Genomic DNA, 15,500 nt, shown 5'->3' on the forward strand with positions numbered 1-15,500 from the left:
CCAGTCTTCTTATCAGTTTTATGACTTCCTCTTGACTTGCTCCAGAACTGAAAACCCATTGGAGATTAGCCACTAACCTTTTTTTTTTCCATCTTTAACCAACAGGTCAGCTGATCTCAGTTCAATGATACTGAAACATGGCTGAACCCTGCCTAATAAAAATGGGGTTTATCAGACAAGATGTTTGTGATGCCAACTGCTGTCTGCAGGTATAATGCATCATTCAAAGTGTTCAGGCATTGTATGAGTTCCATATCCATGGACCCCCATGTTCCAAATGGAGCCAACTACCTTGAGGGTGCCCTGACCATCAATCCAGGTTATGTGTATCTGCTGTCCTGTATTTTTAGCTGCAGCTGATGCAATTGTCTCATGTAGAATGGGAAGGTTCTGTATGAATTTCACATGTAAGAAGGGACAGAAAACATTTTCATTCATGACAATCTTCAGGCACTCTCAGTTTCAGTGTTTCTAACACTTGGATTCACATCTTTTTGGAGATAAGGGGAAGGAGGAAAAGGAGGAAGAGTTTGAATTCACCTTGACTTCTCTTTGTCTTCAGCTGCCAAATATGCAGAGTCATTATCAGAAAAGAAAAATTTGTTTGTGCCTCCACTGAGACTTGAGCAATGACATGACTTGAGGGGCAAAGGCACTGTCATGATGCATCACTACCCTGGAGGCAGCAAAGTGTCTCTACGCAGCTGCTCAGCCAGAAAAGCTACTCAGTTTGCTGAAGTCCTTTCAATGAGCTGAGCCCAAGGCAATATTTTAGTAGGAAACTGCTTCTTTAAAAATTAAAAGGAATTATTTTTGCATCATTTGCATCATTTGGCTTGGGTTATTTTAAATGTGTTCTATTATAGGTCACCTATGTTGCCAGAAAAAAAAATGAACTCACAAGAGGTTCTATTCAGTTTAATTCCTTTAAAATACAGCTTTATTGACTCATTTCTTAGACATCTTCAAAACCCATGAAACGACAAGGATTGGCTCTATTTTAGCACTGACAGGTGACATGCAACCTGCACATATTTCCACAAGTGTCTCAACAGTGACCAACAAAAAATGACTTTGTGCTTAGTCAAGGATTTCAGCCTGGCTGAAATGGCATCAAATTAGCAAGAGAAACTTCTATTCATTTATTTCCCATATCAAACTCAGTCTGTCCTTTATGAACCAGCTGGAGAGATGACCTAAAAGTGCAGTTCCATTCAAACCTCTGAGAAAGTTGCTCTCTCTGGTTCATTCTGCAGTGTAAGAACTCTTTGATGTTAAACCTGCCTGATTTTTTCCATTTGACCACCACTGTGATAGAGACGACCAGTACTAGCAAGGAGATCTAGGAGTGACATGTCACAAGACATGCTGTTCTGAGCTGAGCAGCTGGATGGGAAGAGGAGAGGAACAGAACCTCATTGGTGATGGCAGAGTTGCTCCTTCCAATATAACTCTGTAGGATAAAGTATTCACCCAGCATATGAGAGACAGCAAAACAAGGGGTTCTTGCCCTTCTGTGTCAGAAAATGCTGCACAAGCCCACAGTGAGGCCTTTTACATCACCACAAAAGCAAAATTTTGTTTAACTTTCTTTGTTCTTAGAGTGGTAAATGCTGAACCTATAAACTGACACAGGCTGAGCCAGCACTGCTGCACAACTTTCTGCTATTTAATCAAAGTGTCTTTCCCTTCTCTTGTAGGACTGTCTCTCATTTCACAGATCCTCTGAAGCACTCCCTCCTTTTACATTCCTCTTCCACAGAGTTGAGTGACCATAACATTATGGAAAGTTCCACCAGAAGCACATGACAATAGAACACTGTTGTCCTTACCAAGAAATATCACCTCTGGCATACTCCAGAATCACACTGATTTGTTTTTTCCCTCATCCAGCACAGGATGGTCAGTGATAACCCTCTAACCTTCTGTACACTTTCTTTGGCATCAGGGACATGGTTGGCATGGACAACTGTATCACTGAAAGGTTCAACAAGAAAGACTCTAAAATAAGACAAGACTTAGTGGTTACATCCTGCTGAGATTGCCAGGAAGTATTATGAGTGGTAGAAAGGCAAAGAGGAATTAGTTACAGTATTTAGGTATAAAGCCTAACAGTGTTTTAACTCAAGGGAGAAAAAAGGAAAGAAAACAGACCTTGGAGATACTGCAGAAGGAAAAAGGGCAGGAACTGAACACTCGAGGCATAGGGGAATATGTGGCTCGCAGTTTGCCATAAATATTGGAAAGAAATCTTTTCTCTTTCTCTTTTGAGCTGGAAAAGTTTTCCAGTGGTAGCAGCAGACTACCTTGAACATTCTTATCTATTTTAATCAGGCTTCTTTCAGCACCTGCTGACAGCTCTCAGAGCTCAGGATTAGCTTAAACACATATGAAAAGGGCCCTGTAGCACATATTCCTTGACAACAATCTGTTCTCCTCACCTCATAGAGTGTAATGATGCCATTTGTCTCATTTGGAGGCTTCCACTGAACATAGATCTTCTCTTCAAAAGGTCCTCCCTGGATGGATTCCAAGGGAACAGGTCCAGGAACTACAGGGGAAAAAAAACCCCAACAAACTGTGTTAAAATCTACCACCAGCTCCAGCTGCACACACATGAGAAGACACCAAAAGGGCACCAGACAAGAAGTTCAGAGTTAAAAATAAACAATCAAATGAATAAATGAATAAAATGAAGAACAAAAATCCCTCGAGGCACTAGAATACCAAGGCATTATCAATATGAAAGGATTGACTCACAACTTTCAGTTCAACTAAGAATACCCTAACCTAACACTAAGTGAGAAATAAAACCAGAGTCCATAAAAATATGAAGCTAATTCCAGTATGTTTCTATTTCAGTACAGCAAAGCAGCTGCAGGGAATTTAATTTGTCCTTCTCCACCCACACAACAGCAAAGCTCTCTCCATCTAAACAGCCAGATTGCACCTTGGCATAGAGATGCTACTGGGCTGCACACCTTTATCAACATGAAAGATTGATTTGCCTAGTAAAGTAACAATGTAAGATTTATATTTCATTAGGGCTCCGAGGCCAGCTACAAAATTCACCTACTCAAGCAAAATTCTAATGCTGTAGAAGATCACTAACTAAACACACTCCCAAGCCTGTCTGATAAAACCCTGCTCATTTTTCTCAAAGATCTGCCATCCTCCTCTGATGGCAGAATGATATACTGGGCTGGAAGAGCCACTTTCAGCTGAGAGAAACTTAGGACAGCAGCTCCTTCCAGCCCAGGCAGAGGAAGAAGCTGTATTTTACATGTTAGACAGGAGGGAGGATGGTAGTGCATCAGAGTCCTTGGTCTGAAATAGCTCAGGTGGGACAACCACACTTTGAGTTTTCCATCACTTCTTCCAGAAACCTGCATTTTTGTGTCCAAAACAGAAGAGTTTACATCAAATTAATTTTGCTTCTGAAATCTATACAAAATAGGAAGTACAGAAATCAGTATTAAGAAAAGTACACCCTGGAAAGGAAGACATTATACCGCTTTATGGGACATCTTCTCTTGTGAAGGCACAGGAAAAACCAACAAATGCTAGGATTACATTTGCCCATATGACAAAGGAGGCTGCTGGGTGGTTCCAGGGTAGTTCAGAACATGAAGAATTAAAGAGATAATTGGTAACTACTCAGACTGGTGTTTGTCATGTCCACACCTACAAAATTTACTTGCAAAACACACTGTCCATAGAAGACATTTCTAATCTCATGCAACTGAGCGTTATGTTGCTATTTACAACTTGAACATGAGTCTTCCCCCCAGAACCAAGAAGCAAACCCAACGTGACTTACCATCCTCCTCGGTCTGCACGACCAGCTCCTCACTTTCCATTTTGCCCTCTGGGTTCGAGAGGGCTAACCTCAGCCTGATGGTCATGAAGGGTCGGAGACCTCGCAAGGTGTAGTGGGAAGAAGTTTGGATGAGTTCCTCTGCCTCAAATTTTTGCTGGTTGAACACATACTGGTACTGGACCGTGAGGTTGTAGCTGTGGCAGCGAGTCACGGCGTAGCCGAAGGGTTCCCACTGCAGCGTCAGCTGCCGGGAACGAATGTCAACAACTTCCACGTTCTGAGGCCCATGGACAGGATCTGTGAGGCAAGCACAGAAAAAGATATGTACTTTCAAACAAGTCAGTCATCCATTAATGTGCTTCCTTCCATATGTCCAGAGTATCCAAACACTTCACACTTCTGAATGTTCTTGTCTTTATAACGTGTAAGTCATAGGGAAATGAATGTCAGATCCACAAATGCATTCTGGCTCCTGAGTTTTCCATGAAAATCTACTGTCACAAGGCCCTGAAACCTCACTGAATCCAATAATGCCAACATGATTCCATCAGCTAAGGGAAGAAAGTGTAACTTTCCACCCTTCTTATAAAAAGAAGTAAATAAAAGTGGTGAGACACTGTCCCAGGTTGCCCAGGGAGGCTGTGGCTGCCCCAGCCCTGGCAGTGTTCACAGCCAGGTTGGCTAAAGCCTTGAGCAACCTGCTCTGGAGGGAGGTGTCCCTGCCCAGGGCAGGGAGGGTTGGGACTAGGTGATTTGTAAGGTTCATTCTAACCCCTAAAATTCTATGGTTCTATGATTCTATGAAAACAGTAGTTGATGGTCTGTCTGACAGTGCCTAAGGACCTTGGTGAGTCCAACCCTAAGTGATGCAAACACATAGGAAATGGCCCCCAGAGAAGGAATGCACTCAAGATTCTCAGCTTTCAGCTTGGATCTGTAGCCCCTACACCCTCCTGCCACCCCTGAACTCTTTCTGCCCAGAGGCTGAAGCCCAAGAGTGCACAAATCAAGACTAAGAGCCTAACTGTTGGGCTGCCAACATCCCAGTGCTACTGTCCCCTCATGTTGTTTAAGCTCCTGAATGTTCTGAGGGCATATGAGCAGAACATGCCACTCCTGGAGAAACTTTTCTGAGTCATCTCAACCTTGTGCCAATAAAACTTTTATTTCAGATCATATCCAATCCTTGGTCCCAGCAAAGTTTCTTTGCTCTTTATTATTCTTTCTACAGTATGTGGCTGAGGTACACTTTGAATATTCATGTATAGGAATCATTTTCACCTGCTGTTCCTTAATTTATTTTTAACAGCATAACTCAAATGCTCTGACTACACTCTGCCCTTTATATCAAATATAAATGCATGTACCACTAGAGATGTAGGTATAAAGAATGAAGGATGAGTGAGTAAAATCAGTGTTTGAGAGATGGCAATAATACTACAGATGTCATAATTTGTTTATCTGATATTTCTTCAACTTGTATAGCTCAACCTGTGTTTGCTTTTTTTGCTCAATACATAGCTAAACAAGGTAATTAGAAAATACATAATTCCACATAAACATTCTTGATTTATAGCACAATTCAGGGTTCTGCCCACTTATCTCACGACTTCAACCTATGAAAAGAACATTTTCATGGGAATAAGAAAGTTGGAAGAACTCCTGAATACTAGTTATACTTCTTTGAAAGATAATTAAGGTGCAAAAAAAGCCTTCTAGTAATTCTTGAAAGTAGAGCATGCACCAGCCACACTGACTTCAATCTACTCCTGCACAGGCAGAAAATATACTGGAACAACCTGCATATTCTGTCTTTGCTAAAAATCCCCTAAAGACTGGCCATGAAAAAGTATCCTGCATCTTTATATAGAGACACAGTTATGCAGACACTTGGAAATAGGATGGATGTTAAGAGCTCAGGGGTCCAAAGCTAACAGCTGGTTTAGGATTCCATAGAAATCATGTCAATCCCTTAGCATGCAGAAAACACCTCTTAAATGAGAGTCTTCAGTACTGTGTGTCGCAAGAAAAGATGTAATTTAGAGATTAGGAAGTGTCTATGCATGAATATACACAAATATACTTAGCATCAGGTGCTAAACATTCATTTACTAGGACCCCATGATAAGAACATATCTGTAGATGATTTGTGTAGACAAGTCAACCAAAGAATGGCTCGGAAACCTTTCAGCCTCTGAAACAGTAAAAGCAAGCCCAAGCCTCATTCCAAGATGCATCAAAAGGAAAGAAAACTAAAAGCAGATGCAGATGTTTGTCCTTGCCCTTCTGAAGTCACTACACCAAGCAATCAGCTGCAGCCCCAACCCAGAATGTGGCTGAGACACAGCAAAACATTCCACACCGAGACAATGACGTGGCTAAGATGGCAATTAACCTCCAAGTCATTCTATATTGCCTTCATTTTTTTTTTTTTCAATTACAGTGATTTTCTTTTAAGTCAGTGATGTTATGGAATGAATCAGTAATTAGAGACTGTTTGGTTTATTGATGTCAGATGTGCTGACCACACCAGTGAGTAAGGACTTGATTCAGCATCATCTCACCAAGTCATCTGCCCAAACCTGGACTAGGGGAGATTGCCTGCAGTTTTTACCTTCCTTTCTCATCCTGCTCACATTTGCCCTTTCCTTTCCTACCCAAAACTGTAACTATTGGAAGTTGCCTTATATCAACCACTTCGTAATTCTACTCAAAATGTTACTGTAAATGCTGTCAGCTCCATCCTGAGGAGCCTTTGGGTTTGTGACACACTGTTGTCAATAGAGCAACCAACCTATGATCCACAGGTGGCTTTGGGTGACAAAGCAAGAAGCTAAAATACAGAGAACATAGTGCAGACTCCACTACAAAGCCACAGAACATACAACATTCTCCCAAGAACTATCTGTTCAGATACTTCTGACAAGGTGAGGTTTTTAGTCCTGTGGAAAAATGTGATCCTGATGCTGTTCCCAGTGAGAGCAGGAAGGGGATGCAGGTCTCAAAGACCTTTTTAGTCTAGGGTGTCCCTGGCTGCAGGTGTAGAGACTTGACATCTATTGGCCTTCTAGATTCTTGAGCAGAGTGGGAATAATTAAGTAAAACTGCTTATATTTTAGGTTCAAAAAGGAAGAAACAAAACTGGAATTAAATCAACAAATAGAAGACAGGCTAGGAAAGATTTATATTCTCCCTGGTTTTCTTCGTTCAGTTTCAATTTCTGCAAACTGAGACTATGTTATTTTGAAGATCTTTTCCTGTTGCCACACTGATTTCCTCTGCAGCTGATGCCATTGAAACCTCATTTTTAAAGATGAGAGTTTGTACTGTCATTTCTGTAGGACATTGGTCCTACAATCCTCTCCATTTAATTCCTCCTGCACATAAGCTTGGTAAGTGTTCAGTCTTAAAAAGTCTGTAATACTTAACCCTGGGATTTACTAAGATCACCCATTTGTCACAATATCTTAATGACTTGTTTTCCCCCCCAAAAGAAAATGAAGTCCGTAAGTTTTTATAATTGACCTACAGTCTCTGGTAGTGGTGAATATTTGAACCTGGACAAACAGCTTCAAACAACATATTTCTGTATTCCTGGAATTACAGTTTCCAAATAATGCAAGAAAATACCTGAAAATTAGTAACATTGTACTTCGCTAGTGGCATAAAAGCTACTATTATGTATCTCAGCTTCAACTGTACAAAAATACCCACAAAAGCAAGGCAGAAACAAACTGGCCCAGTTGGAAAAGTTAAGAGAACAGATATAAAAAGACATTGGCATAAACTGCATAATCTGAAGTACAATTTTCTAAGTGTCCTGAGACTTTGAAATTATACAAAGGAAATTCTAAAGAGGCCAAAGCAGTAAAAGAGCTGCCACCAACCTACTAAAATTAGTCTTGAATCCACACAAGGAAAATGGCAGTCTCTGGGATTTCACTAAAAGAAGAAATGGCCTCAAATTGTGCCAGGGGAGGCTTAGATTGGATATTAGGGGAAATTTCTTCACTGAAAGGGTGGTTAGGCATCGGAACAGGCTGCCCAGGGAAGTGGTGGATTCACCATCCCTGGAGGGATTTTAAAGACATGTAGATATGGCATTTGGAGACATAGTTCAGTGATGGACTGGGCAGTGCTAGAGGAATTGTTGGACTTGATAATCTTAAGAGGTCTTTTCCAGCCTAAATGATTTGATGATTCTAAGTGGCCTGAACAAAACAAACACTCCCAGTGACCCTTCAGCTGTACTCTCTCTGTCCTCAGTGCAGGTAAGGAGACATTGTTGACCCAACATAGATATGAAATGTTCGGAGTCTTCTTTTTTTGCCATCAAAATCTCACAGAGAAGACAACTTTTATGGCCAGTTTTGCTCTTTCCTTATTGAGTGTCACAGACCTCATTTTGTTCACTGTAGTCCTCTTGCTCAAGGTGAGGTGTAGAAAAGAAAAGGTTGATTTAGATTATCAATAACCATTGTCTTGGCTTTATACACCTCCATCAGGAGAGGAACAAAGAGGAAAGGAAGCCATGGTGAGACCCTGGGATTTGAACACAGAGCTCAAGTTGAGGAGTGAAGTTAAATGCAGACAATCAGCTGCTGCCCCGAGGTTAACTACCTGTGCAGGAGCCTAATTGCAAGAAATTGCTGCTGTCAGTAAAGACATGACATTGAGTGGAAGATGTCTGTACTCATCTGGGGCCCTGTGCCCGTGTCTCCTGACCCTATGGAGAGCAGGAGGCAGAGTTTATTAGCAGTGCAGGTGGCCACTGATTAAATTCTGTTTCCCAGCAGTAGGTTACAGAGGCTGAGAGTGCACAAAGGGAAGAAAAATGAGCACAACATCAGCAGCAGCTTTGTGTGAATCCTGAACCGATACTTTCCGATACAGGAAGAAAATAGGTGTAAGTGTGATTTCTGCCTTGCTCTTAGCACACCCACACTGGAGCTCATCAGGCTGTCACTCCAACCAGCACAGGCCAGCCAACATCTGGGCACGCAGGCAGGCTGGGAGGAGATAAGCAGAAAACTGAATGCATTGGTAGTTGTTAAGGTCACCAAATCTGGTGGTCTCCCAACCACCAATATGGTACAGCCTCCCTCTATAGTCCAGAAAAAATGTTTAAATTCATTTTCACCTACAAAATATTGATTTGGCAATATCACAGGATGGTGGAAAACTGCATAGAATGTTTCACTCTCATAATATATTGAAACAGTGGCCATTTTTCAAGCAGCAGCAACAAAAAACTCCTAATCAGAGAATCACTGAAAGGCTTGGGTTGGATGAGACCTTCGAGATGATCTTGGGCAGAGATGCCACTCACTAGGTCAAGTTGCTCATGGCCCCATTCAACTTGGAGTTGAATCAGCAGTTAGGATGCTTCCTTTGTGTTATTCAAAGATATTGTTATTCATCTGGTAATGATTTTACTCCAGGTATTAGATAAAAGCTGAAGCCTTCTCTAATCTCTCCTTTATACCCTATTCCTCCTTAATTTTCCACAGGATGAAGCAAGTCTAGGGAAACACACCTACTATCAAAAAATGTAGCAAGGCAAACAAAAGGAAAAACATTCAAGTGGTTTGCCTTAAATACAAAATTGAAGTGTGTGTGATGCTTCAGGGTAAAACAACCAACTCTACAGTGTGTGCTTTTCATCTCTTCAAAGAGATCCTGACAGACAATTGTCCTATAAACACCTTCCCTATCCATGTCCTATGCATGGCCATTTCAGAATGATGGACAACTCAGTCCATCCCTGAAGTGCAACATGTCTTTCTGTGACAGTTTCTTTGCTGAGCGTCACAACTCACACAGCTGCTGCCCATCATATTTCAATGTCTCTGAGCCAAAATGTGGGATAAATACCTTTTCAGGCATGACAGATAAAAACACTGATTAAACAGAGCTCCCTGGTATTTCAGCACTATGGAAGAGTTTTGGCTTTGCCCTTCTCTGCAGGAAGAACATCTCCCTAATATTTGGATCTAATTTTTACTTTCTTTTAAACCACTTCAGATATCATATCACTGGTCCAAAGACAGTTGCAGACAGAGCTGAAAGCAGCCAATTATACAGACAGGCATGCTCTGAGAGAAGGCTTGCAAAAGAAAAGGCAAACAAGGAGTGAGACTGAGACAAAAAAATCATCACAGAACAAACAACCTGTTGGAGACACCTACAATCAACTAAACCCCAAGCCATACACAAAGAAATAGGTGTCATTACAGCTGATGAACTAAACCAGGCTATTTTAGGGCATTCTCTGAGCAACGAAGGAGGAGGAGCACTGCCACACAGATGAATCTACTACAAAAGAAAGATGAAAGAAGGTAGATAATGGAGCAGGTGCTTAGATAAGGCAGGGCCTGAGCTCTCCAGATAGTTAACACCATCAGTTCACAGCACATCATCTCCATTTGCTGATTGATCTCCTTTTGTTTCCCTTGCAAATCTTACTTCAAATTCTGCACGGAAAGAAACCTGAGATTTAAAGAGGAAAATATTTGATCCATTACAAATCCCATAGAATATCCTCTGATGTCAGAGTTCAACCTTGTTAAACAAACCCAAACAAAACAAGGGAAAAAACAACCCAAATGCCTTTAAATTGAGTCCAGATCTATCTGGACCTTTCCATTTGTTCCAAATTATGCTTGTCATGCTCCTAGACTAAATCCACACACTGGCACATGCCCAAGGTCATGGGAAAAGCAAAGGCTGTGGAGAGTAGAACCTGAGTCACCAATGCACATACATCAGGTTCCTGCCCCAGCCAGAGCTGAACTGCCAAACCTGCACTTGTAAACAACTTCAAGCACTGCCTTTAAAGAAAAGGTTTATTAACATCTTTTTAAAGGGATTTATTTTGTCTTCATTCTATTCTGAAATGGTAAAATGAAAGCTTTGTTTTCTCTTCTACCTAAAAACTGTTGTGCCCTAACAAACTCAAAATTAACAATTTAATGCAACAATAAAGGATAATTACTGATTTTATTAAAAACATCTATCATGGATAGACATAGCAATGGTATTCCAGGGCTGGGAACAAAATGTATATTACTGAGCATTCTGATGATTAAATACAATAGCATAATTAAATATGCTAATGAAAGTGAGATTAGAGAGCAGGTAAACCACTTGGTTTTTGTCAGACAAAAGTAAAATATCTGTTTTTCCAACTGTATTTCATTATGTATAAGATCAAATACTGATTTCAACTATTTGTTTTGCTAACATGTACATGCATTTATTTTTATTACCTCTTCCTCTGTGTACTGTGCTGTTATCCTCAAATGGACTAAGTGGAGGAGATTTAGAAGAACACAGAAGCTAATTCCTGACAAAACATAAATTATCTCCATAAAAACAAATAAGGTAATCAACATAGTAAGCAAAAGAGGCTTCCTCTCCACAGTCATGGGGCTATTCAGAAATTCTGAGCAGCAGAGAAAAGCACTGCTCTTACAGACAGGTTTTCTCTCATTTGCAACTGTATTTCCCTTTTATGTCTGCACAACATGCAAGAGAAATTCTCCACATTCTTTCAGAATCCTGTCTCCCAACAACACAATTTTTTTAAAATAAAAATATTTCCAGTTCTATTTGTTGGTCTAACAGAAGGAGCTCCTGGTTGATGAAACATTGGCTTTGTGAGAATTACTGAAATAATCCAAATTGTCCTGAACCTCGACAGCAGGTCAAGTGAGGTGATCCTGCCCCTCTCCTCAGCCCTGGTGAGGCACATCTGGAGTGCTGTGTCCAGTTCTGGCTCCTCAGTACAAGAGGGACATGGAGGTCCTGGAGCAGGTCCAGCAGAGGCCACAAAGATGATTAAGGAACTGGAGCAATTCTCTCACAAGGACAAGCAGAGGGAGCTGGGGCTGTGCAGTCTTGAGAAGAGACAACTGAGAGAACCTCATCCACATCTGTCAGTGTCTGCAGGGAAGTGTGAGAGGATGGATCAGGCTCTGCTCTGTGGGGCCCAGCAATAGGGCAAGAGGCAATGGGCAGGAACTGATGCTCAGGAAGCTCCACCTGAACAGGAGAAAGAACTTTGCTGTGCAGTGACTGAGCACTGATCAGATTGCCCAGAGAGGGTGTGGAGCTCCCCTCACTGGAGACATTCCAGAGTGGTCCGGACACAATCCTGTTCCATGTGCAGGGAGGTGGGACCAGTGACCCACTGTGGTCCCTTCCAGCCTGACCCATGCTGTGATTCTGTGAGACTTGCCCATATTCCTCAAGATTCAGGAGCAGCAGTGACTCCCTTCCTGACCAGCTGTGGATAGTCATACCCAAGGAATCTCTGTATGATGGGGACTAGCTGATTCCTTGGTCTTGATAATATCAGAAGGGATTTTCCCTCTACAGCATGCCATATTGGCAGAAAATTATCATCATCATCACAACAACTACAATAACAATAATAATAAAGAAAACCTACCACCATCTCCACCCCCAAAATTTTCAATTTCTAAGAATGCTAAGACTGGATAATTACTTAGAGCAATGTAGAACTTGCCACAGCTACAATAATGGTAAGGTTAGGCAAATGAGGATTCCTCAGGAGCCTGGAAACTGAGCTAGTGGAAAAGAGGACAGAGATGTAACTTCATGCCAACTGGTTTCATTTCCCTGTTATTCCCTTAACTAGACCAAGAGACATTGAAATTCCTTCAGCTGAGCTCTGGTTGCAATGTATTCCAGAAACACATTTTTAGAAAGGGCCTAGATACAATTTATGCCCAGCTGTTTAATTCTAATTTCATGCTCATGTCCTCCTTGCACCAGGGTGTTGGAGTCAGCAGTGTGATGCCATTAATGCCATGGATGGTTAGCTCTTATGGGAATGTACATATTTGAACAAATGTGCATTTCCAAATGCTGTAGACACTCTGTGGGTAGTGGAGGAGAGATAAGAGTTTGCACTGAACAAAATCAATGCACTGCATTTAGCCCAATAATTGTGCTTTTTTCCAGGATGTGTTTGCACTTTTAGCTCAAAGAAAAATAAAGCAAAACAACTTTCTGCCAGAGGGAAGTGTGAGGAGAGCAGAGTGTGAGGGGCAGAACCAGCACTTCTTTAACACCATTTTTATCTGATCAGCTTGACACTAAGGAAATGCCCTAAAAGGATTTCAATACAGGCATTATGTACCAGAAAATACAAATAAATCAGCTCTTCAGGAACACCCTAAAGCCTATAAAAGTGCAGTTTATAACACAACCAGGACTCTCAGTGTAATCTCAACACACAACAGAGTCTCAGGATTACAGCAGGGGTTAATACCCCCCACCAGACACTTTTGAAAGCCTCATTGAAATCCAAGCTGTTCTTTTAGACCAAGCATAACACTTTAAACTCAACAGCTTTTTTTTTCTTAAATGTAGCTAGATTATTTGCCTGCTCAGAAAATGACTCAATTCTAAATGATTCCAAATTGTCCCTAGTTCCTGCAATCTCCCTGCTGCCACACAGCCCCATTGTCCGTCTACAGGTTTGTTATCCGACATAGAATCCCTCCATGGTTTGGGTTGGAAGATAAATTAAAGATTATCTAGTTTGACCTCCCAGCCATGGACAGGGACACCTTCCACTAGCCCAGGTTGCTCCAAGCCCCATCCAACCTGGCCTGGAACACTTCCAGGGATGGAGCAGCCACAGCTTCTCTGGGCAACCTGTGTCAGTGCCTCAGCACCCACACAGGGAAGAAATCTTCCTAATATCTAATCTCTTCTTTTTTAGTTTCAAACTGTTCCCATGGGATTTGTTTGATGGTTCATGGTCTGCACTGCACGAGGAAGGACTCTGCAGGGGCCAAGGCAGTGCACCAGCAGGAAGGCTGAGGAGCTGCTAAACATTCCACCAGCCTCACAGCAGAGTGGGTTTTATCCACAAAATTCCCTCAGAGGGACTTCAGATCATTGGCTTCATTAACTTTGAGGACCTTCTGGCTTTTTGGTTTTGTTTTGTTGGTGTTTTTTTTTAACAACCAATCAAATGAGCCCCCAAACTCACAAACAAACCCCCAAGAATTACAATTGTCCACCAAAGAATATCAATCAATATTATTGCCATGCTCTCTTGCTCAATACTGTCTACTAAAAGGAAGCTGTAATTTCCCATTCACTAATCCCTGTTGCTGTGAAGGCCTGGACACATCCTTTAAACCACTTTTTGGTGCATTTACGTAGCAACATAAGAGATTAGTGCACAGCTAGTCTTACAAGAGTATTAGCATGGGGTAATTAATAGTCATGGAAGTCACTTACGAGGGACATGATAGCATGAACTTGTGTGTACACCCACACACATGCACATATTCTCCCTCACACAGACAGTTCTGCCTAAGGAACATCCATAGCTGCCTGAGAGCATCAAACCAGAGTCTGCCAGGAGCAAACTTACTGCAGTGTTCAGAAGGAAAAACAATGAAGGATGTAATAAAGACCAATATCTATGCAAAGCATGTTGCTGTTTAGTTTTTAAGCTTTCCTACAAAGTCCTCTACAAATAACTGTACCTTGGAACTAACAAAATCATTCATAGAATCATGAAATCCTAGAATATCCTGAGTTCAAAGGGATACAAGGATCACCGAGTCCAAGTCCTGTCCCTGTACAGGACCCCAACAATCCCACCCTGTGCCTGAGAGCATTGGCCACACACTCCTTGAGCTCTGTCAGGTTTGGGGCTGTGATCACTGCCCTAGGGAGCTGTTCAGCGCCCAAACACTCTGTGGGAGAAGAACCTTTTCCTAATATCCAACCTAACCCTCCCCTGACATAGCTCCAGCTGTTCCCTCAGGTTCTATCACTGGTCACAGAGAGCAGAAATGGTGCTGTCCCTGCACTGCCCCTCAGGAGGAAGCTGCAGACCACAGTGAGGTCTGACCTCAGTCTCCTCTTCTCTAGGCTGAACAAATTGAGCCCTGGTTTTAATGAGCACAGACAGGAAGGTCAACCCTTATGGACCTAAAAGTACAAACAGAGCCCCTAACTGCTTATATGAGAGAAAATGGACACAGAATCATTAAGGTTGGAAAAGACCTCCAAGATTATCAAGTCTAACCTTTGCCCAAATACCACCACTCCCACTAAACCATATCAAGAAGTGCCATGACTGCTCATGTCCTCATTTACAGGCAGATGGAATTGTAGAAGCTGAATACCAGCTCTGCTTACTTCCCTCATGGCTCAGGTGGGAGCAGGGAAGTGATCATCCCCCAGCTGGGAAATTACATTCACCATGGGCAAAGACCTGTGTGTTACTACAACCAAAAACTCCAACACAAAGCCATGGCAGCCCATGGAAGACCTTGAACTGCCTATCTGCATGCACATGGATCACAGCTGGAGGAAGCTGGATTGCTAAACTAATGGTTGGACATGATGATCTTCATGTTTTCCTCCAGCCTTGATGATTGTGTGAGGTTCTGGGGGTGCACTGCACTCATCTGTGACTCCTGAAACAGAGAGGGTGAAACAAGGTTTCCAGCACTACTTAAAATTACAGGGCTAATGAGCAAGTTAGTCATGCCCTAAAAGTTAGGGAAAAGCTCATTTGTCCACATCAAGTTCTTTATACTTTAGAATGTTTTTTTTTCTGGGTGAATTGAGTCTCTTCCACTGGCTGTTTCTTACTGCATATAAATAAAGAAAACTAAAAAAC

General features: G+C 41.9%; 1 protein-coding gene across 1 annotated transcript in view; it reads right to left on the minus strand.

Moving 5' to 3' along the window:
- PTPRT (protein tyrosine phosphatase, receptor type, T) overlaps positions 1-15,500 on the minus strand; it is a gene marked incomplete at both ends in the record, with an annotated part of 272,370 nt that overhangs the window by 142,801 nt on the left and 114,069 nt on the right. The window contains 2 exons of the mRNA XM_009078497.1: positions 2,442-2,551; positions 3,821-4,117. Coding sequence (XP_009076745.1) covers positions 2,442-2,551; positions 3,821-4,117 — 407 coding nt within the window. The remainder of the gene's footprint in view (positions 1-2,441; positions 2,552-3,820; positions 4,118-15,500) is intronic.

The sequence above is a fragment of the Acanthisitta chloris genome, unplaced genomic scaffold (assembly GCF_000695815.1).
Source record: "Acanthisitta chloris isolate BGI_N310 unplaced genomic scaffold, ASM69581v1 scaffold11377, whole genome shotgun sequence".
Classification (NCBI taxonomy): domain Eukaryota; kingdom Metazoa; phylum Chordata; class Aves; order Passeriformes; family Acanthisittidae; genus Acanthisitta; species Acanthisitta chloris.